This window comes from Manacus vitellinus, unplaced genomic scaffold, assembly GCF_001715985.3.
Source record: "Manacus vitellinus isolate BGI_N305 unplaced genomic scaffold, ASM171598v3 scaffold_30_pilon, whole genome shotgun sequence".
Classification (NCBI taxonomy): Eukaryota; Metazoa; Chordata; class Aves; order Passeriformes; family Pipridae; genus Manacus; species Manacus vitellinus.
In genome coordinates this window covers 7,733,485-7,755,849 of record NW_021940291.1, presented here as the reverse complement: position 1 = coordinate 7,755,849, position 22,365 = coordinate 7,733,485, and the positions used below count along the sequence as shown (strand labels likewise).

At 38.5% G+C, this 22,365-nt stretch overlaps 1 protein-coding gene across 1 annotated transcript in view; it reads right to left on the bottom strand.

The window, feature by feature from the left end:
• Window positions 1-6,141: 6,141 nt before the first annotated feature.
• Window positions 6,142-22,365, bottom strand: part of PARVA (parvin alpha) — a 35,272-nt gene continuing 19,048 nt past the window's right edge. The window contains exons 7-13 of the mRNA XM_018076098.2: window positions 20,467-20,525; window positions 19,394-19,413; window positions 17,930-17,991; window positions 17,198-17,266; window positions 15,339-15,440; window positions 14,508-14,580; window positions 6,142-11,118 (exon numbers count right to left, since the gene is read on the bottom strand). Of these exons, the coding sequence (XP_017931587.1) occupies window positions 11,042-11,118; window positions 14,508-14,580; window positions 15,339-15,440; window positions 17,198-17,266; window positions 17,930-17,991; window positions 19,394-19,413; window positions 20,467-20,525 (462 nt within the window). The 3' untranslated portion in view covers window positions 6,142-11,041. The remainder of the gene's footprint in view (window positions 11,119-14,507; window positions 14,581-15,338; window positions 15,441-17,197; window positions 17,267-17,929; window positions 17,992-19,393; window positions 19,414-20,466; window positions 20,526-22,365) is intronic.

Below are 22,365 nucleotides of genomic sequence, written 5' to 3'. Positions count from 1 at the left end.
GCGGTTTCATTCCCTACCCCAGAGGTCTGCCTGGGTAGCTGAGCAATTGGGAAAGAAGCCTTAGAAGCAGCAAAAGTTAACGGTCTTGACACCAAAATTACTGGGTGAGGTTGTGTCATACTAGAGGAGAGGACAGAGCATCACGAGACTTCTGGGGCTCAAGTGTTGAGGTGCATACAAAAGTCCCAGCAGCACAAGATGGTTCAGCTGATTTCCTGAAAGTGCTCAGAATACAAGTTACAAGTTTGCTAGGAAAGATTTTAATAAAGGTGCTGGGACTGTACTGCCCAGTAAGATCCATCCCCCATCTCACATCAGAGTACAAATGCTTCTTTTCCCTTCTAGTAGTATAACTACACATAACTTCCTTACCACAAAGCAAAGGAGAGCCCTGGATCTTTTCCTTTTCTGAGCACACAGGGTGACAGGGACATCCTGAGGTTTGATGCAGGTTTCCTTGTATGTATATATTCCCAAAGGAGAAGAGCTGACTCAGAGAAACTTGCCCATTAGTATCCTACCTTCATATCACCCTCTGAACCTCTACAATGCTTGCAGATGATTATACAAAGGAGCTCTGCCCAATGGAGGGACATTACTGTAAGCATAAAACAGGAATCCAGACAGGTTTGGTAGTCCAACCTCAATCAGTGAAGACATAAAAAAAATCCACTGTGGCAAAGGAAAAATAAAAAGCAAGGTCTAGTTATCAGCAATGGAATTTCAGGAGTTAATGCTCAAAACTTCCAAGTGAGGAATACGCATGTTCCTGAAAAGCAGAGTAACTGTTCAAAATATCAGCAGATAAATCTGTGCCCTAAAGTGGCTTCCTACCAACTGGATAAGTTTCTACAGTGATTGGGAAGTGTGTATTGTAAATTTATTGTTACACTACCTTTCTTGCATGGGAGGACAGTGTCCCTCTAAGACAGAAAAATCTCTGAATCTGGACACGGAGCTCTGGTTCAATGAAGCTGAGTCTGCTACGTGCCTTTAATTTCTTTGCCCTGATGAAAGTCCTAATGTCACCACTTAGGCAATGAGGAGGTGAGTTAGGGCTTTATCAGGACTAACTGGCAGCAGGCAGAGCTGAAGGCAGACCTCGATTAAGTGCTTTGAGCCACTGGAATTAAACTGTGGGACTGTGGAGTCTAGGAAGTAGTGGTCCATATGCAAGTTTTCATTTCAGAGCCCCTCAAACTAAGCCTCTTTTAAAACCTGACCTTTATCCTCCAGCTCTCCTCTTCATGCTGCAAGTAATCTGGAACCTGCCAAAGCAGCAAACTAACTTATTAGTCATTGGACAGTTGGTGGCACACAGAACATACTCCTCATTAATTTATCAGTCTGGCCCACCCTCCTTGTGTTATATGAGCATGCTGCAAACTAGAGAGTGTTCACAGAAAGATACATTTATCTCTCTTCCCCTCACCCTCTCTGCTTTTATTCTGTGCTTGTTTCTTTAGAGATCCTGGTGTTGTGGGAAGGCTCCATGGAGTGTCTGAATGCCTGCTTCTCATTTGCATCAAGAGCCCCTAAGATGCCATGAAGAAAGTTTAGTTTTACGTAAGATTCAGGCTTTGATTTCTGTGAGGGTCACAGAGGGGGTTTTTTTTCTTGTTTTTCTTTTGATTCTTTCAAAATTGTGTAAGTACAATTAGTATTGCTTCTGTTTTGACAGGCTACCCTGAGTAGTGGCTCAGATTACCCCCCTGCAGTTTGTATGTGTGGAGTTTTTTTTAATTTTAGTATTGCTTTATTAAGAGAAGGCACAATTACTACTACTACTACTACTAGAAATACCGACTGAGATCCTTATAAATTCATTCTTTACATTTTCCAGAAAGAGAAGAGAAGAGAAGAGAAGAGAAGAGAAGAGAAGAGAAGAGAAGAGAAGAGAAGAGAAGAGAAGAGAAGAGAAGAGAAGAGAAGAGAAGAGAAGAGAGAGAAGAGAAGAGAAGAGAAGAGAAGAGAAGAGAAGAGAAGAGAAGAGAAGAGAAGAGAAGAGAAGAGAAGAGAAGAGAAGAGAAGAGAAGAGAAGAGAAGAGAAGAGAAGAGAAGAGAAGAGAAGAGAAGAGAAGAGAAGAGAAGAGAAGAGAAGAGAAGAGAAGAGAAAAAAGTTGCCAGATAGCAAAATTATGAGAATTGCAATGGGAAGTGCCACCTTAAGACTGTACTTCTATTGAAATTCTAACCCCATAAACTTGTTTTCCATTTATCTGAATCAAGACTGGGACTATTTTCCCAATGTATTAGAATTGGGCATTTCTTTTTTTTTTTCCCCTTTTATAATTTGCAAGTCAAACAAACCAACCAGATTAATTACAATACTTTAACAGCCTGTCAAATAAAGCAGTCCAGTTGCTTACCTTTTAAACTAGTGCATTAATAGAAATCTTTTTTTTTGTAGCATTATCTCATAAAAATACACATGTAAGTATAGAGCAAACCATAAAAATATGTTGTAGACTTTAGCTAATCTAGTATCTTTCATTTCTAAGCAGGATTTGGGTGGAGGCCAAGTTAATTAAAACCAGAATAGAGAAATGTGCTCTATTCATATGAGTCATATACCTCTGACTCACAATAGAGTCTGTGCAGCTAATGGGTTAATTTGTCCTGATAACACAGAAAAAATGGAGCTGGAGGTTATGACACTGTTTGAACCGAGTGCTGGTTTTAGACAGTGGATGTACAAGGTTTTTATGCAATTAAGAATAGAGATCTGTACTAATGATGTCCTTTCTGTCTATTCAAGTGTCGTTACAAACAGTTCAGAAAGATGTGGAGGTACAGAAGGCTTAGAAATCCAGGACTGACACCTTCAATACTCTATCATTGTGACAATATGCACATAAAAGCATTTAAGCTACTGTCACATAGAGGAAAGTCTAAATTACATGCACATAGCTTGTAATGCTGGCAATTTCCCTCAAGCTGGTGGCCCTGCAGTACTTCAACAGGAAGAATTCCTCCCTCAGCCACCTAACAAAAGCCCATACCTACTTGCCTTAGTGGCCTGATGCTGAGCAACTACATCTTTACCACAGGAAGTGTGAAGATCTTTAAAGCCAACAGCCTTTTTAACTCCCCTGGTCCCTTTGCCCTGGGGGACTGGCACCCACACCAGCCTCATTGGTAACTATTTAGCTCCTTGTTTTACACCACAACTTAAAGGCACAGATAGGGTACAGAAAGGGGAACTTGGTTCCTAGTCCATACTATTGTTCCCAATCCATAACTATCATGAAGTTCCGTGCAAAGGAACTGAAGGACCTGAGGAAGACAAGACTGTATCATAGCATGCATTCATGGAAGCACTGGTGCAACAAAACCTGTAGGCATGGGTATAAACCAAACAGCAATAATAAGCACACCTCAGCTACATCTGCCTAAAACTTAGTGCAAGGTTGAAAGCAGACACCAGAATTCTGCTGCTCTGCAGTTGATTTAGCTGTCTGATCTCCAAGGGCCTCACAAGAGAAGATATAAACCATCCCTCTTTTGCAATGGTTCATCCAGGTGAAACTCTTAATGAATGCCACAGAGGACAAGAACTGCAGGGATTTTGTGAGCTATTTTGCAAAGGGAGCTATTTTGTAAGGGATCCTTTGAGGAAAGCAGGCCTTAAAAGTAATGATTTCGTGGGTGTAATTATATAGGGCTGTGCTGGGATGTGAAGACAATACAACACAGGCCTCAGTGTAAATGTGACTGAGGCTTCCCACGGTGATACGAATATTTATCCGTGTCTAGGTAAAACAGATTTAAAGAAACCACAAGGACTTTCCTCACATATTTAAAGCTAAATCAGTGTTTTGCTGGATTGAGGCTACAGTCCTCAGCATTTGCTACCTTCAGACTGCCCCGGGGGGTTGCCCCCTCACCTAAGTACTGCCACCCAACAACAACAAAAAACCCCAACCAAATAAAATATGAAATTCTGGTCACGGCAATGTCCCTTCAGCCCCTCTGCATGTAACTTAATAGCCCTCATCTGTTCATCTAATATAACAGTTATAAATTTGGCATGTGATCCAATGGACTAATCACTCAGAGACATGACTACAGTCAGCACCATTCATTCCTCCCAGCATCAAAAGCCCTGAGAAGTGGAAGGTGCTGATTAGTCACAGCCGAAGACTGTAGAGCCTCAACATGCTAGTTTAGTATTAATTTTCACCTAACTGGAACAGTGCAAACATCCAGGAGAAGGAGGAACAGTTAAAACATGTTTTCATTCTTATTCCCAATAAAATTAAACTGAGCCAAGTAGAGAACAGCCTGTGCAGCTGCCACATCACGGAGATGTCAGAAGAAGATGCTCTTCCTGTCTTCCCTCCCCAGCCCACGTGAGGAATATGGCCCCAGGCAGATTTTCTGCTCTTTGCACAGAATGCAGGCACCAAGGCTGCACCACCTCTCCCTGAAGCCATCTAAATTTCACCCTTGATTTTCAGTTGTAAAGTCCCTCGCATGTTATGCCTGCACATGTTCAAGGCTGACCCAGTCTCAATGGGACTGAGTAGTTCTAGCTGTAATCTGGCTGGGATCCAAAAATGAGAGGTGGCATCAATCCAGTACTTGTGCTCAGAGAGGTCCCAACAAACCCCAGCTGGCTTTACAAACAAAATGCAGTGGTGTCTGTAATTTTCCTAAAACACACCTTCCCACGTGAGCTCACCTAATGGCTGGAGAACAGGTAGGAAGCAGGGGAGGAAACTATTATCTGCTCTGCCTGAGGAAATGTAAACCTAACTCAGGCTGCAGGCTGTGTGGGGTAGGAATACCTTCTCTTGGGGCAGTTGTGAGTCCTGGGAGAGAGGAGTGAAAGTGACCCAAGTTCAGCAGGAACTTTGCATTGAAACAGAGGTGATGTTACTCCGTTTCCTCTTCAAAATGTGTTTTGGAATTTTGATTGACTAAAATATAGAAGCTGGCCTTACAGGAGGCCCAGAAGACAGGTTCTTCCCCCAAATCCCCTTCTACCTTTTCAACAGCTTAATCACCAGCTATGCTCCTTCTTCTGCTCTATTCTTCTCTCAGTTAATGTGGAATTACTTTATACACAGAGTTACAACTTCAGCATAGGTGGCAACAGTGCCCCTCCAACAACACTAAAAAAAGCATATCACCTTAAATTCATACTGCAGGTTTCTAAAAAGGCAGAGAAGTCACTCCCACAGGTGCAGAAGGGCATTAAACCCAAATCTTTTACCTTCTGTGTGAATAGCGATGAAAAAATTGAGGAAGCCAGACCATGACCTTTTTGTTGTACTGCAATGTTTGAAGAAGAGCAAGTCTACTTGCTCTTCAGGACAAAATCCATAAAATTCAGGACAAAAGCTGTAAGGGTATATGGTGGGGGTTATGAATGTGGATCCTAAGGAGACAGAGGTACTTCTTTCCAGTCCTGAGTAATAGACTGGGATTGAAGACTGTCATTAAAACTCACCCTGTCTTTAGTGTTCCCTGTTGATTAGGCAGCTCTGCTTGGTGGTTTCAGCTTTACAAGTAGACCTAAAGATCAAACACCTGTTTCTGGATTCATTCCAGTAATTCAGGGGCTAAAAATGTCGATCTGTAGCACTTCAGATGCCTAAATTTTGGACTGGTTCCAAGTTCTGCATTGAAGCTCCTGCATTAAAGGGTCAAAACAAAAATAGGTTTATAAAGAAACAGATCTCAAAATCTTCCTAAATGCAGTTATTTTCTGAAATGGGCAGTTTAATTTCAATCATTTTAACGTTTCACTAACATTTTGTTAGATTTCGAATTAACAACATTACTCCGCAGAAAATTGCATTATGCCCAGCTGCAGTATCACCACTGAAGTTTTCGGCACAGTAACGTTAAAGCAAAGGTATACTTTGCTATTTTGAGTCAAAGACAGCATTTTCCTGACCTGCTGCTGTTAATCATTTCAAGTGTATGTTTACATGACTGTTTTTGCCAACCCACTTCCAGCTGTCACCAGCCCCCACAGAACGTAATAATAAACACCTTGTACACCCATAAAGAGCTAACTGGAAATGGGTTAGATACACAGAGAGGTCTGGAAGCTCTGAGAACACAAACCATACAACTTCCCTAATTTTTTGTTGAACATCTCATTCTTCGACCCAATGACAACATGCAGTGTTGATTTTCAGGTGCGAATTTTATTGTGGATCATAACAAAGGTTTCAGAAAAAGCACAGGGAAAAAGTCATCAAAAGAGTGTGTCTTTTACTTACAGAGTGTATATATATTCTGTGAAAGCCACTAACTCTGCAGTTGAAAGCAAGGCAGCTTAATTTAAACTAATAATTATTTTTCAGATACGTGTTAAGCAAATTTCGCAAATATTCTTTTTTCTCAATTAGTTTGATATTGGAGTTGAGAACCAAATATTTCAAGGACTTGTTGCAGAGCACATAGTATTAAATTGTTAGACAAAAAAGAAAATCTCACTACTGAAGAAAAAAACTCCCACAAAATATTGTCAAAATACACAAAATTAGCCCTTGTAAATGTTAAATGACTCAAAACCTCTTTGGAAAATCTGTGGATGCTGAGGTATGCCTAATTTTAGAATTTTGATGATGCAATCTCAATTTTTCATGTGATAAATCAAAATAAAATATCCTAATTCAAACCAATAATAACTTTTTACAAAGGATTTCTTCAGTCTGTCATTGTACTTTGACTATAAAGATGAAACCCATACTAATTCTTAAAGTAAAAGGACAAAAATCTATTAGGTAACAGTGTAAATAATCTTGCAAGAGGTCTTCAAGGCGCTGTCTCCTCTTTGGGTGCTTGGCCATTTATGAAGGTTGTTTCGATAGGAAGACAAGAATAACAAAAACTAGACCTAAAGCTGGTATCTAGTATATTAAATATCATATATATCTTTCTCTAATGAAATAAAACCCATTACTTCTAAAAGCCATTCTGCTTTACAACACTGCTGCTTGCAGCAAGGTGTCTGCTAAATTGATCTGAAACATGAATTTAAAAACACACTGGCAGAAAAGAAGTAAGAACAAAAGTCATCCAAGTAGCGTTTACCTCAATCAACACAGTCTGCCTGAATGTAAACCATTTCCAAGCACTGTTACCCTCTGTAAAACAGAGGCTCTGTTGGTTTAATGCCACTGGTTTACACGGGATACACCAGTCAGCAACTTGGTCCACAGTTAATTGATGCAGATAAGGACCTTTCCCAGCTCTTGCTGGTCCACTTGAATTCCTGAGCTATGTAGCTGCAAGGGCTGCTACCCCCTGTAACAGGAAGATACTTACTGATTAAGAAATGCAAAGAATTAGATATTCTGCAGTCAGCTCATTTAATGAGAAACTCGGTGTGTCTGTATTCCATCAGAAATACAGAGCAATCCAATTCTGGACTTTATGAGTGTGTCTTAGGTAAAATTATGCAAAAGTTCCTTCAATACCTTTTTTATAGGGCCTGTTCTTTATGGAAACTCAATGTCAGTCAGCTGGGAGAGAAACCTGAAAGGAGCTGACTTCAACATATTAGGATTTTAGGTGATTATCTTGACAACATCTTATGGACACACTGTGAAAAACCTGTAGCTCCTCTTCGAAAGAAAAGCAAGTTTTGTGTGGTTGGAAGAGCATGTCAGGATCCAACAATGGGAAAAGATGCTATGTCTAACCACAAAACAAAACTGGATACCATATTGCTGGATGCAATGGACAAATTAGAAGTCAGAGAAGCACAGAAAGCTGTTCTTATGGCAGTTTCATGCTGCCCCAGCAGCAGAAATGTTTACTGTTTGTTACTCAAGGCAGTCTTATAGTCTGCCAGGTTTTGGTGGACTCAGCTTCCTGTGGGCCTTCATGTGATAGAGCACAACAGACAAGCACATTGGTCTGGTGGATGAGATCCAAATACCACCACGAGATCTTCAGGCAGTGGCTTGGATTCACACTGCCTGGCTTTAGAAATCCAGTCGAGGTGCTGAGATGGCAGCCCTGAGAACAGGGGCTCTCTCTGGGACCAGCAGAGGAACTGGTCTCTCCAGATGGCTGCTCATGTCTTACACGAGCTAAATCAATTGACTTGGGTCCATTTAATCGTTTAAAGTAATTATAAATAAACCTGGGATCAACCTAAAATTTAAACAACTTCTATCTTAATATAAACAGTGAGGAAAATTCTGCATCCAGCAGTATATCAGTACACACTGCTGTGTATCAAGAATAAAAGCAATGAAGGCGTTGGCAGAATTCGGCCCAGCTAACTTTACACTTCCCTTTCCTGGAGGAAGGGGCTGACCCACACCAATGGCTGAAGAGCAAACTGTCTACAGTAGTATTCTATATCTCTAAAATATTCTGTATCAGAGCAATAAATATTAGATATAATCTGTATATTAGATTTCATATTTATCTGATAGCTATTTAAATCTACACTGTCAAAAATATAAGCAGTGACCCACTCCTGCATGGCAGCATATACTATTTGTGTGAATGTGTTAAAACTATCACATGGATCTATATTTACATAGGACACTCTCGATTATATAGTGGATTTTAATTTACATAAATTGTTACCATAGGATATGTAATTGTGTAAAGGTTGGATGTTGTTTAAATGTTTCTCTGGTTCTGTATAATTGCATTTCAGCATGAGGATTTCATCACTCTGTCTCAGTATTATGTTTTTAAGGATGGAAAATGGAGTCTGATAAGCTTCAAAATCTCCAAAAATGTTATACCAATATAGCACAAGAAATACTTATTTTCAAGTCCAGGCAAAAAAACGAGTTTCACTGTTCACCTTACATATATAAATCCCTTCTTTAAAGAAAGTGCGCTCCTGAAATCAAAGGCAATCAAAATGGTTTGTCAATGTTGATATGTAAAAGTGTTTTAGCTGAGCATGATCTGCAGAAAAACATACGTTTTTTAATTAACTATTACAATTACTAAAATCTAGGTGTGCAAATAAAAAACTTACATGTTAAACATTAAAATAAACTGAAATGGCTGCTGGTATGTACATGAGAAGTTCTGTCTCAGTTTGCTCAGAAAATGTTTGGTTAATTCTTAATTTTTAGCTTCTCAGATATTAAAGCTGTAATGAAAACACGTTCATTTTCACTGAGGTCAAAATGTCCAGTTATTTCTCTCTGTAAAAGGCAAATAATTGTTATTTTTTGTACCTCTAGTTTCAGAAACTCAGTTAGAAATATAGAGGCAAGAAAATATTCTAACAAAGGTCTTTAGAATGCTTATAACAATCAGGTAACGATTTCTGAATTCATAGAACCTCCAGGCATTGTCCTTTAAACTGAACACTGACTGACTTTCCCTTGAAAAAGTTGATATTTACTTCTCAGAAGAATAATTTCGTAGCCCTGCAGCAGAAGCTCATATCACCTTATTACGAAACATCAGTTGGTGTTTATCAAAGACAGAAAGCAATTGCTTGAGTTCCCTTTTTGCTAATGTTCTACTGGAAAGCTCTACATAAAAGAAAAAAAAAAAAAGCCCTGGAAAATTGAAAAATATGTCATGCTTTACATAATAAGTAACATATAACTGTTCATGACTGTTCTTGCCAGCACCGCCTTTCTTCCAAGGAACTGACTCAGGAGTCAACAGATCACTTTTCCTTTTCCCGAAACAAGTTCTGCCAGACCTGGATGACTATTAACAAGTCTCCTTCCTGCACTAAGCAGCCCAAAGATTTCTGAACAGTTGTCTAGGAACTTCAGCTTAAGGATTTTTTTTTCCTTATTGTGTAACCCAGGATTCCAAGAACCTGTGGTTGCAGTGGAACACTTAGTTTAGAAAGTGATTCAGGCAGCCTCTATCGGCTTCTTTACGGAAAAATAACTGGTGCTTGGTATCAGTCAAAGGGAAAAATCAACTCCCATTTCTCCTCTGTGTCTTTGTTAAAGCTAAAAACAAACAGAAAACAGCTTATACTTGGTGATTATTAGATTAAAAAAACCTTTATAGGCATGTAAAATCACCAAAGAACTTTACAGTGTAACAGAATCTTTGCAGGTGGGAGTAATTTTGACCAAAAAGCAGTGTTTTTGTATCTGAAACACTATGGGAATATTTCTAGAAAATTAATCTTTTTTTTTTTTGTATGTGTGTGCTGGACATTCTGCAGCAAAATACATTCATCATAAAATCAACCAAAGGACAATTCTAAATCCTATTTAGCAATAAATCTAAACCTGATAATCCTGTGATTAAACTACCAAAACAAAACCAAGACATTCTTCTACTTTCTAATATTACGTAATAATACAAATATTATAGAAAAACTGTATTATACAGGTGTGTCTTCCTGAAATGTGTTCTTTGCAAAAAAGATCTCTGCCTTGAACAAAACCAAGTGACAAGCTGCAAAGTGTGCTGCTGTGGAATGCTCAATAACACAGATTTAAAGCAGAGTATCACATTATAATAAGTCTGAAGGAATGACTAGCCACTTCAGTTTGTACCCATAAAATTAAAACCTAATAATAGCACTGGCACTATATATTAATCAGGTAAAGTCTCTTCTTTTTAGCTGTCATGTGAACAAGTGTATTTAAGTGTTTCCCTCAATTCCATTCTAATTTCTCACAATTAGAATGGAACTGTCTTATCATGGATAGAAAATATTCTTCCCCTTCCCAGATTCAAAAAAGATATATGTAAAAAATATTAAAGTAGTCAGTACAGAATCTTCCTATGATTGGCTTCAAAGGCTGATTTGAATCAAAGTTACCAAATCGGTTTGTTTCATTCTTGTTTGACCTACTAAAAACAGCATGAAGACAATTATTATTGAGACATGAATACTCCCAGAATATACTCAAATATTTTCATCCAACCCTTTTTTCTTTTTAAGTTATATAGTTTTAAATCTACTATGAAAATGGTAGTGCAAGAATAAACAATTAAAAGTTCTTCAGATAAATGGTTTAGTTCCTTTCAGGATAAAGATGCAGAGGAATATGGATGAAAGATATGCTAATTACAATGCTTTCTTTGTTAACACTCCTTTACAACCCAAATCAGTTCTTCACTCCACGTTCCTGTATTTGGTAAACAAATTGTACAGTACTCTCAGTGTAGACTTCAAGTCACAATTTACAATATCTAGAAAAAAGACAAAGAAAAACAAATTAGTAACTTCATTGGCTCAAAATATTTTTCAGAAAAAAAAAGCGCCTATTCTCTACTCCCATCCCACCCCTTGTTTTGATCAATATCCGGATCACACAGATAGTAAGAAAGAGCAGAAATATCAATAAAGCACAATTTTCAAACTGGCAACTCAAAAATTGGTGTTTAAACCACTTTTAGTTAGGGATACAAATAGATAATGCTACTGATGTTGAAATGCAACCAAGGTTTAGATACCCCTGAGACAAAGTGTGTCCAGGATTACATATATTTATATGACTTAACCTTCAGTCAGCTGTGGCTGAAAAGAAACAATTTTGAAAAAATCATCAGGCAGGAAACAATGGAACTCTCCTCTTATGTAAGAACTGTAGGAGTTAGCACATTCTGGGCTGCAACATCCTTTATTAGGCCTAATTTCAGCAAGATAGCTAGAGGCAAGTTTAAATTTTCCAAAGGTTCTAAGGAAGCTAGGTATGCAAGTGCTCCTTGAAGACAATTCTGAAAATTCTTTGAGCTAGCTGACATACACGGCTGAATCAGTCCTCAGAAACTCAACATCTAAAGTAAGGGATTTATATGGAACAAAAAGCTAATGAATACCTTCTGTTTCAAAGAGAAGTTCTTCAGAAAGTCAATATTATTTCACAAGAAATCTATAAAACAAACTGACAAGCACTACTGCAGCAGTCTACGCTAGTGCTGCAAGGAACATTTAGTCTCAAACAGGGATTTAGAACTGCCCTCAGAAAGAACTGAGCAGAATTAGTATTGTCCTATCTCTTTCTGTTGACCATATAGGAACTCAAATTCCTGGCTTTGGTCTTGGAATTGGCCATGAAGGTGTATAGCAGATGCTGTGGATACTCCCCCTTACCTTCAAAACTTCCACGTAAGCCTGGTAAATGGTGTAGGTAATCATTAGAGAGTTTTGCTGTTGTAGGTATCTACAGTGCTGTTTCTCATGGAATGTAAAGGGCTCATCCTTTGAAGAATTAATCCAATCAAACTTACACATGGTGTCCCAAAGTATGCAAACTTTGAAGGGCCAAAGATATCGGCTACGTGGCAAACCGACATCCACGGACAAAGGGTGAAAACACTCAAGCCTAGATTGATGCATGGCCATGAAACCACATCCATGATGGTTTTGTGGCTCTCAAAAAAGTCAGATCAAAAATGCTTGGTTATAACAGGAAGAGGAAATGCCAAAAGCTACAGGAAAGGTACCTCTTGTTATAATCTGCAATATCATTTGCATGTAACATGGAAGTTTCCTCTTTCAGGCCAGGAGCAAGGTGCATAACACCTTTTCTTCCTAATACACCTCCAAATTAATGAAGACATAACTTTGTTAGGTCTTTGCAAAGATACCAGGAGACTCCACCACCACAACAGAATGGCACAGAAAGGCCCAAACTGAAAGAAGTACGCTCCCAAAGAAAGATGAGTTATTTCCATTGCTTCATGTGTTTGACTGGCATGTACAACATTTTACTGGTTGCAAGTTTCAAAAAGAGAAGCTTGAGTTTGGCTTCGATGTACGCATTTCAAGAACTAATCTAAAAAAGCTCAGACTGCAAATGAATTCGTTATAGACTCAGTAGATTAATGTTCCAGCCATTTTTAAAGTAAAAGGTCACGGAAAGCTTTTTAATACCTTTTCAATTATATTGCAAATAACCCAAATAAACTGTTGACCCCGTAAAAATCATTGGGTTTTATACTCATTTATTTAACTGCATTCTTTTTTCCACTAAATATGTTTTTCATATTCTAAAGCACTTTTCAGCATATTTTTTCCTCAAGAACCTCAAAGAAACAGTGTAGGAATTTAAAGAGAATTTAGTGTACACATTTAGGGTAAGATCCTTTTCAATACTCTTTTGCTCACTGGAAATTTTAAGTACAGGCATTGTGCCCAATGTAACAACACATAAAACAGATGTGTTTTTCCATTCACATTGGGCAGGAAGTTTCATATTAAGCATTTCAATAATTGCACAAGAAATGTCTTATATATGCTGAAATATCCTTATGGCTTGATTTATACTGGAAAAATTAGCTGTCCCCTAGAGCAATAAATACCTGAAAAATTAAATGCCATAAGAATTTTAAACCTCCATGGGGAGTAAGGGATCACAGATACTCTCTGTTTTACTTGGATCCCTAGATTTCACTGTTTCCCCCTTCTCCCTTTTGACTATTTCAAACATAAAGGTGTGTGATATACTCACCAGTCATTTAGTTAAGCGTGATTGTGGATAAGAGTTCAGACAATCAAAAGAAGTAAAAAAATAGGCTGGCTAGGTCCAGATTTAATGCACAGGTAGCAAAGGCTTGACACTGAGATGCATCATTTTGTGTGTGTGCATATGCCTGCTGCTCCCAGGAGCTGGGAGGGATGGAAAATAAGTAGAATGGAGCAGAACCTGATTCGGCAACATTTGCCTGAATCTCCAGAGAGTTCTTACTATTAGAAGCAACAGATCATATCAGTTCCTTGGGGAATGACAATCCAGTATTACAGCAGGAAAAGACTGTGAGCACTATATAATGTGAATCTGCAACTGGTCTTGAAAACACACATTTATGTATTAATTATTATGGTGGGCAACCAGCAGAAACCCAGCTATCAGGTTAGGAAGAGTGGAACAGAAGCTGCACGTCCAGCTTCTGCATGGTAAGAGGTGGTAACTGCTTATGGGAGTAGCCACAAGAACATGGTGAATCAACACCATGGTGAATCAAGGCCTCTGTATCCAGACCAAACAGCTGGATTTAAACACTGTAATTATATGAACAAAGAGGAGTGGAACACTGGTGCTGCTAAAGCCAGCAGCAAAACCTTTATCCTCCTCGAAGACATGTTTTACTTTCAGTCTCCAACTCTGTACCTAATTTAAATATGCACTATTAGGTTCTGCATTCAAAGGCAGTTATGTGAACAACTTCTTCCACATCTCCCTCTTTTGTGAAAATCTTGTAAATTACATTGGAATACTTGAGGTTTAGTATGAAGATATGGTATGGGGGAAAATGAAGCAATTGTAGCAATTCATATCTGACAGTGACACCATTCACACCTGTATTCTTTTCCTTTCAGTGAATATTTGAAAATTACTGCATATATGTGGTCATACAAATTTTACCCAGGCCACTGAAGAAAGGAACTGCTGCAGAATTTGAAAAAGTGTATCTATCAGCCATTTAAAATACAGAGTTACTTGAGCAGCTCAAAACGTATCTTGCCTTTTGCTCTTTGATTAATGTTTTAACCTTCACTTAGCCATCCCATAACCCTGTAGCATCTGGACCCAATGCAAATTTTTAAGGAGATACAAAAAAGGTAGAATAGATACCTTCTGGTCTTGGCTTTGGTTTTTCCAATCCACCATCCTGCATTAGTTCAAATGCAAAGGATACGTTGAGGACCTAGTAATATAATGAAGGTAGTCACTATTGTGAACTTTATATTTTATAGTACAAATGTTCAAAACAAGATCTATTTAAAGGTGCAGAAGGAAAAAACAGTCAGGGCTTCATTTATGAACAGAAGATTTGGTTCATGGAATCCAGACAATCCGTTGTTTTGGTGTTTTAGGCTGATGGTGATTTCAGAAATATAAAATTAATTGAAAGATAACATACAAACTAACATTAGCCCACCTCCCTCAAGTATAAAAATTGGAACATGATGGCCCATGAAGTGCTCTTGTCTTGAACAGACAGCTGAACTGCCTGGATAGCAACAGACACTGAGGTAATGGTTGGTCTCAAATTGACACATTGTACATATATGCCTTTATGCTTCCAAAACCCATTAAACTTTTCAAACATTAAATGTGTCTTGGATTTTGGGCATAAAAAAAAAATCAGTTCTGTCATCAATTCTTGTATGTAACCCTATATGCACTTAATGAACAGTAAGTCTTGTTCAATGACAGCATCACACAGTGGCTGCCAAAATCTGTTAGTACTTGCTAACCACACCATCATTAATATAATTTTCTGTTTTATTCCAGATAAGCATTTATACCGAGATTTTTTAAACGCTTGGAAATGGTTACCAGTACAGTCCTTTCTTTCAACTATCAACATTAAACTTATGTGGAAAAATTTATGCCATCCTTGAAAAACTAGACATGTTTATATGTTTGTTTGTTTTTAACAGAAAAATACTATCTAATTACCTTTTGTTCAAAACTATCAGGAGTCAAGAAAAAGCTGTGCAGGGGAACAAAATAGCCTTCTAGGAGACCCATTAGGAGGACTAAGTACACACCATCTGCAAACTGTAAAAAAGACATTTCTCAGTGCATTTCCTGAAAAAATATCTCACTGCTTTTCTTAATGAACAAGATATATATTGTCTAATGCAGAACTGTCAACAAACTACTAAAACAAATATTGTAAATTGCATCTAAAAGATGTCGTCTCACTTCTTTGATGCTATTTAATTAGTTCTGTTATGTCTAATTTTAAGTGTCTGTAATTACAGAGGAAGATATCTAATTGCTATGATATATGTTCATTTCTATCTAAAAAAATAGCAACATCCATAAGAAGGACATGGACCTGTTGGAGCGAGTCCAGAGGAGGCCACGAAGATGATCAGAGGGCTGGAGCACCTCTCCTGTGAAGACAGGCTGAGAGAGCTGGGATTGTTCAGCCTGGAGAAGAGAAGGCTCCAGGGAGACCTTTGTAGCACCTTCCAGTGCCTAAAGGGACTACAAGAGAGTTGGAGAGGGACTTTTCACAAGGGCATGTAGTGACAGGACAAGGGGGGAATGGCTTTAAGCTGAGGGAGAGCAGGTTTAGATTAGATATTAGGAAGAAATTCTTTACTGTGTGGACAGTGAGGCATTGGAACAGGTTGCCCTAAGAAGTTGTGGATGCCCCATCCCTGGAACTGGGCAAGGCTGGACGGAGCCTGGAGAAACCTGGTCTCGTGGAATGTGTCCCTTCCAACCCAAAACATTTTATGTTTCATGGTTTTGTCAAAGGCCTCTCAATTCTACCCCTGTGACATTAGGTCTGTTAGTGCACTGAGGTATCTCCACACTCAAACTGAGTTATCTGAAGCAACCCATCACTTTCCTGAGGTAAGGAAATTTTCTTCCAACTGGTAGAAACACAGTCTTCTCATCTTAGGGAATACTGTATTGCATAAATGCTTAAGGAGTTTCTAGGTACATTTGAATAATACATTTTTCCCCAAAGTAAACGATACGATAAGCAGGTATAGGGAATGCCCTTTTGAAAGCCTTTACACATGATTTCCATCTAAATCTTGATTTTACCTTTGAAAAAATCTCTATCAGATTGGTAGCTATTTAAATAAAGCGGAGACTGTTAATAACATGAATCAAGACATAAAATAAAGCCTGACCTGAAGACGCCTGGGCTTTTTTGATAGTGCAGATACCACCCCTTCCTGCCTGACCCCGTAATTTTCTTATGATAACTGCTGCAATTGGGGAGGTATTAATACAGCAGGATTAAGCTTTTCTTTTAGCTCCTTTTCAGCCAATTTAGCAGCTGAGGACAAGAAAGAAGAGCACGCACCACATTATTTCCGTGGTGCAATCAAGCCTGCAGCCCAGCTGTACAGCTGCCTGTACACTTGAGTAGCTTTACTCTGGAGAATGTATCTCACTGAATAGAGCCATTGTAATCCCATGTGACCACGTGCTTGTGGAAAGGTAGGCAGGAAACAACTGCTCAGCCTGACGTTGGATCAAACCAAGCAAACAGAGTTCTCTCCTGACCAAAACAAGCAGGTTCTCCTTACAGCACTTGGCAGCACCCAAAGGGTAGCATTTGCTAATTAATTTTTATGCTAGTGAAAGTAAAAAGTTGGTTTAGATGCTTAATTGGTGAGGATGTTCCTCATATAAGCATATTTAGAAATGAAGGGTTTCATGCTGAAATAACAACTTAGAGCTCAATCAATAACAATTCAATGAAATTTCTGGGTGAAGTTGGGGGCATAGAGCAACTATCATAGTGCAACTATCTCTTCCCTTTAAGAAAGGCTATAAAATTCTACCTGCGTGTCCAGCTCAGTCACCTCCAAATTCAACTTATTCAGATGCTTGTTCACAAAGGTGATGAGAGTCTGAAATATGAAAACAGTGTAGTGAAGGCCTATTCAGTAGGGCAGCAGTCCAACACAATCAGTGTGAACTCCACTCAGAAGAGAATGCACGAGTGAGGAGACTGTAACACAGTCGCTAAGTTTTAAAACTGAAATGTGACACTAAAAAAAAAATAAAATTCTTTTTCCAAGAACGAAGAACAGAAATAAAACAAGTGTGATAATGTAAAAAAAATATACTGTTAAAACATAGAAAACAAACACTTGCAGCAGACTACAGAGAAGTAGGTAATTGGACTCCACTCAAATTTGACAGCAGCCAAAATACTCTAGGTCAGGCCTCTAGTAGTTGTAAACTGGGTATCTCTTTGGCATCAGTACAGTCAATGTACCAGTTGGGTTGTACTCAACATACACTTTGTGAGAACTTTTTTGAAGGAACCTTTGGTAAGTATATGCTGTTGTGTGTTCCAAAGTTAAGTTCATGCTGCTAAACATTAAATAAAAAGTAATACCATAATCGTGAATTTGTATATTTAAGCATAAATCTTAATTGTATTTAATGTATGCAAACTATGCCAATTACACATTCTATCCACACACACTCACTACAGACATACAAACAGAGACACACAAGAATGCACATGCATACATTATGTATTTCAAAAATAAAAACCTTCCAACCTTTTTCACTACGTTGAGCTTGTCTGGAGCGTGGTCAAATAAAGTGTCGAATGCATCTCTTTCTGAAAAACATTCAGTGATATTAACATACTGAGCAGCACTTGTTCCAGTGCAGAATAAACACTTACTGAGACACATACTCATTTGAGACAACACAGCCAGCAAAATGTTTCAATATAGTCTCTGTATTGCAAGTACCATGTATTTTTCATACTGCTCTCTTGCTAAAAGCTGCTAGTAACTTCTTCTCTATTATTTAAAAAAAAAAATAATTTTCAAGTAGGATTTGGATTACCTAATGACCCAGTTCCTCAAAAGTGAACAACGAATAGTATCTTTATGCATAAAACCTTTAACGGCCAGATACAGGTAGCTAAGTAACCAAATCATTTTGTGCAGAACAACAGGAGTTTACATCAGAGCCACTACATCTACAGATGAAGATTTTTTCCCCATGGGCTACTGACTGCATTGTGGTATTAAGCAACTCAAGCAGGCCTATGATTACTCATCTGCAATACAATCCTTTGTATAGATGTTTTGGGCCATTCTGATATGCAATTTAGGACATTATCAGCAGTACGGGTGACCCACAGTAGCATGACAGGAGTGCTACTGTAGTGACCTTCTGAAGACAACAGAAAAAAATAATTAAAAAAAAAAAGCCACCAGAGCCTTTTCTGAGCATTTTTCATTTTGACAATCACCCGAATGATAGCAAATGACTCCATAAACAGTTACATTCATATTCCTCAATTAAAAAAACCCTAAAGTAGATCCAAAGGCATTTATAGAAGGCAGACTTTATACAAAGTAAGACTGCTCAGGGATATCATTGGGAAAAGAAGTCATTCACGAAGCCTTTTAAATCAGCTCCAAGGCAGCCACTGAAATAATACAAGAAGCAAAAGCTAAATCCTTGGTGGTAAAAAATAAAGAAGGAAAAGCTAAATTCTCCACCTAAGCTGCTCAGGTGAGTGTTTTCTGCTGGCCAGGCATCTGGCCAGTCTCAGACCTGGCAGTAAGACCTGCCAGGTACAGGACCTTGCATGGTGTGTAGGGCTGCTGAATGATGACTCCAAGTCTTTAAAGTGTAAGTAGGTAATGGATGTAAGAATATCATCATGTTCACAAGCTGGTTCATGATAAGCCACCATTTTACATTATGCTGGGAACTTATAACCATCAGTGCTATTACAGTAATGTTCTGGAGGTTAAACCATGAAGCACCTGCAAATTAACATGTGCTAAAAAGCAATAAAATGTGTTTTAAAGATGGTCAGACTGATTTTGATGCTTTTTTTTCCCTTTTGCTAACTGCCACAATAGCCTGTGGTGCATATATTTGCCAGGGCAACTTGAAATCCTCTACTTCCTTGCAGGTTGATCAAAGTGACCACCCACTGCAGAACTAATGTATACTTTGGCTGCCTCAAGGAAAAGATAATAATCAAATGAACTTACCATGCCTTCCTGATAAAGCCCTATAGGAAAAAAAAAAGAAAAGAAAAAGAACAAAACACTGTTATATATAATTCACTTACAGATATTGTGCTGCAAAAGAAAACATTATACATGGTCAGATCTTCAACTTAGTGGATACTGGAGTGGATCCATGGAACTAAGAAAACCTTCATTAAGATACTCCAACTGAGAATCTGGATTAGTCTGGAGTCTATCAGCTATCTCTTGGTTTCACTAAAGTCTCACAGGAGGCCAGATCTCATATTTTCTACTTTGAACCAAATCAACACACCTTGCCTGAGTGAAGAAGGTTTTTTCATGTCGATTTTGTAAAACTTGCCCCTCTTCTTAAAGGCTGAATTTAACACACCAACTATAATACAATTGCACCCAAAACAAGACTTGGGTTGGGTTCTTAAGGACTGAAGCATTTTGCTCCAGTTGATCCCTCATATAAATATCACACATAAACAAATCCATACAGATAATAATAAATCAATAGTACAGCTTCTCTCCATTCAGTTAGAAACCAGAATATTCTACTATTGTTCTCTGTTGGTTTGGAATAACTTTTCTGTTATAAATTGTTCAGTGAGATGACACATACAGGGCTTACTACTGTCATGTCACATTCCCAAAGTCAAAACCACGTAAAAATAGTCATATTTTTGAACAAATCTCATTCTTTATCAAGTAAAAACCAACAGAAAAGAATGAGGCATGTCTTTCTTGTTTGTTTGAAGGACCATTTAATAAAATAAAAATAAAAAGAATAAAAATAGAAATAAATTAATAGTAGATAAATACAAAGTAGAGATTTTGTATATCTTCACTCTGTCTTCTCTTCTACCCTGATCTCCTGTTTTTAGTTCCCCTCCTCTCTATTTCCTCCCCCTTCTGTATTTTTAGATGCATGTTTGCAGCTCTTGAAAAGGCTAAAATGCAGTCACTGGCTGATGCATCATCTTCCCTGGAACCCCAATACTGAAATCTAAATATCAGCAAATGTTTGAGTTTCTGAGACGCATCTGTGTTCAATTACTGAACTGCTGGCAAAAGTGGTGTTGACATACTCAGTGTTACCAGTTATTTCCTCTTGGATTTGTCGAGACTGGAGGATTCCTTCTCGTTTCTGGAAAAAATAAAAAAGTGACATTTTTCTCAGTAAAGTTTAATGCTTAGGGTACGGTAAAAATTTATTTGTGATCCACAAAAGTAATTAGATAAAAAGCCTGCAAAATAAGAACTTTTCTTAAACAAGCTTACAGTAATATATTATTTTACCTTGCAAGTATTTCAGAAAACTCTTTTGTACATTAACGAGAAACTTGAAACTCCACCTGCAGAAGGAAGTATTTCTTTTCCTTTCTCCATTGTTCCTAATTCACTTTTCTTTTAAAGGCCCCAATTCAGCAAGACATTCGAAACACCTAAACCCATATGTAAGTATTTTAGTAGAGGTATGCCTAGGTGAGCTGAATTAAACCTTGTATTTCAATGAACAGTTTTGGCAGATGGTGCCCGTGCTTCTCTTTCGCAAAACCCTTGCTCCCAGGCTATTTGTTCTTTCTGCCCTGCTCACGCTCTTTCCTTTTTTCGCCGCGGCGTTTCCCTTTCCTGACTCCTCTCCAGACAAAGAGCTCTATTTGCCTCTGATGGAAAACCAAAATGGAGCTTCCATTCACACTCCCAGCCTGCTCCAGACCCCAGTTGCCTTAACACAAGCATTGACTCCAACGCTGAGATGCGAGAAGCCCTTTGTACGTGGTGCCGAGCGTGGGCTTTGTCCAGAGGCTGCACCCAACATGGCAGAACCCAACTCAAATGGTTGCTGTCTGAGTCAGCTGGAAAACGAAGAAGCTGCAAAGTTTTGACATCGTTTCCAGCGTGCTGATGATCGCAGTCACATCTGGCGGCGGCGTAAATACCGCACATATGTTCTGCCTCTCTTTGTGTTCTCCCTGTTAATTCTGCTCGCTGGTTATTACTAAAATTTTGCAATAAAGGAAAAAAAAAACCAGTCAGGCGGACGCTGACGGCTGCATGTAAAGTCTAGACATTAGGCAATTATTCACGATTCTTCGCTCCCTGTCATAAAAGGAAATGAGAAAAATAAATTTATGCTGGTCCTAGACTTGCCTTCTGCGTAGAAAAGGAGAATAACGTTTTGGAAAAGTCCTTCCCGGCATGTGAACTTGGGCTGCTGCTCTTTCTTGCCTTGGAGAAGATAGCACATCCCTACCTGAGGCAGTCCTCAGTTTATGATGTGCTGAGGATTTAGCCAGCCTTGAGTCTGTTATTTCTATAAAGCATTACTAAAATATATGAAGAAATACCTTTCTTTCTGCAAGAAAGCTGAACACAGCACCCTCTGGGTCACTCCAGACTGGGACCTGGGGTAATCTAAACTGTCCTTTTAGCTAGATGATAGTTTCAGGGGGGTTCCACAATATTTTTTAAAGTTCTGTTACTAAGTATCTTGAATACAGTAAAAAATGCATTCAAGAAGGACCTTGGAACGTTAAAAAGACAGAGTGGAGTCCAGCATGTTACATATTGAAAAAGGGGGCACAGAACAGCTGCTGAGATATCTTCTGTCACATATCTTGAAAATCTGAAGAAAAATGATATGATTTAGGGCTATCTTCACTTCCAGCTTGCACAGACAGTAGTAAGTGCTTGTACTTCAAGTTACAATCCAGTTCATGCTAATTCCAGTTAGAATTCCTCTCTGAGATTTTTGTTTATTTTTCCCTTTGCTGCGGGGTGAAAGGAAACTTTTATTTCCTCCTCATGATGACTCTGACATGCCAATGATGCCTTCTGCAGCGAAAGTTCTATTGCTCTCATATCCTAGAAGAGTTGAGCATCACAGCAATGGTATCTGTACTTTTCAGTGACCAGGCTGGTAGTATGAGAGCAAAAAAAGGTCCTTTTGAGGACTGAAAGACTGTCCAGCATGTTCCTTAAAG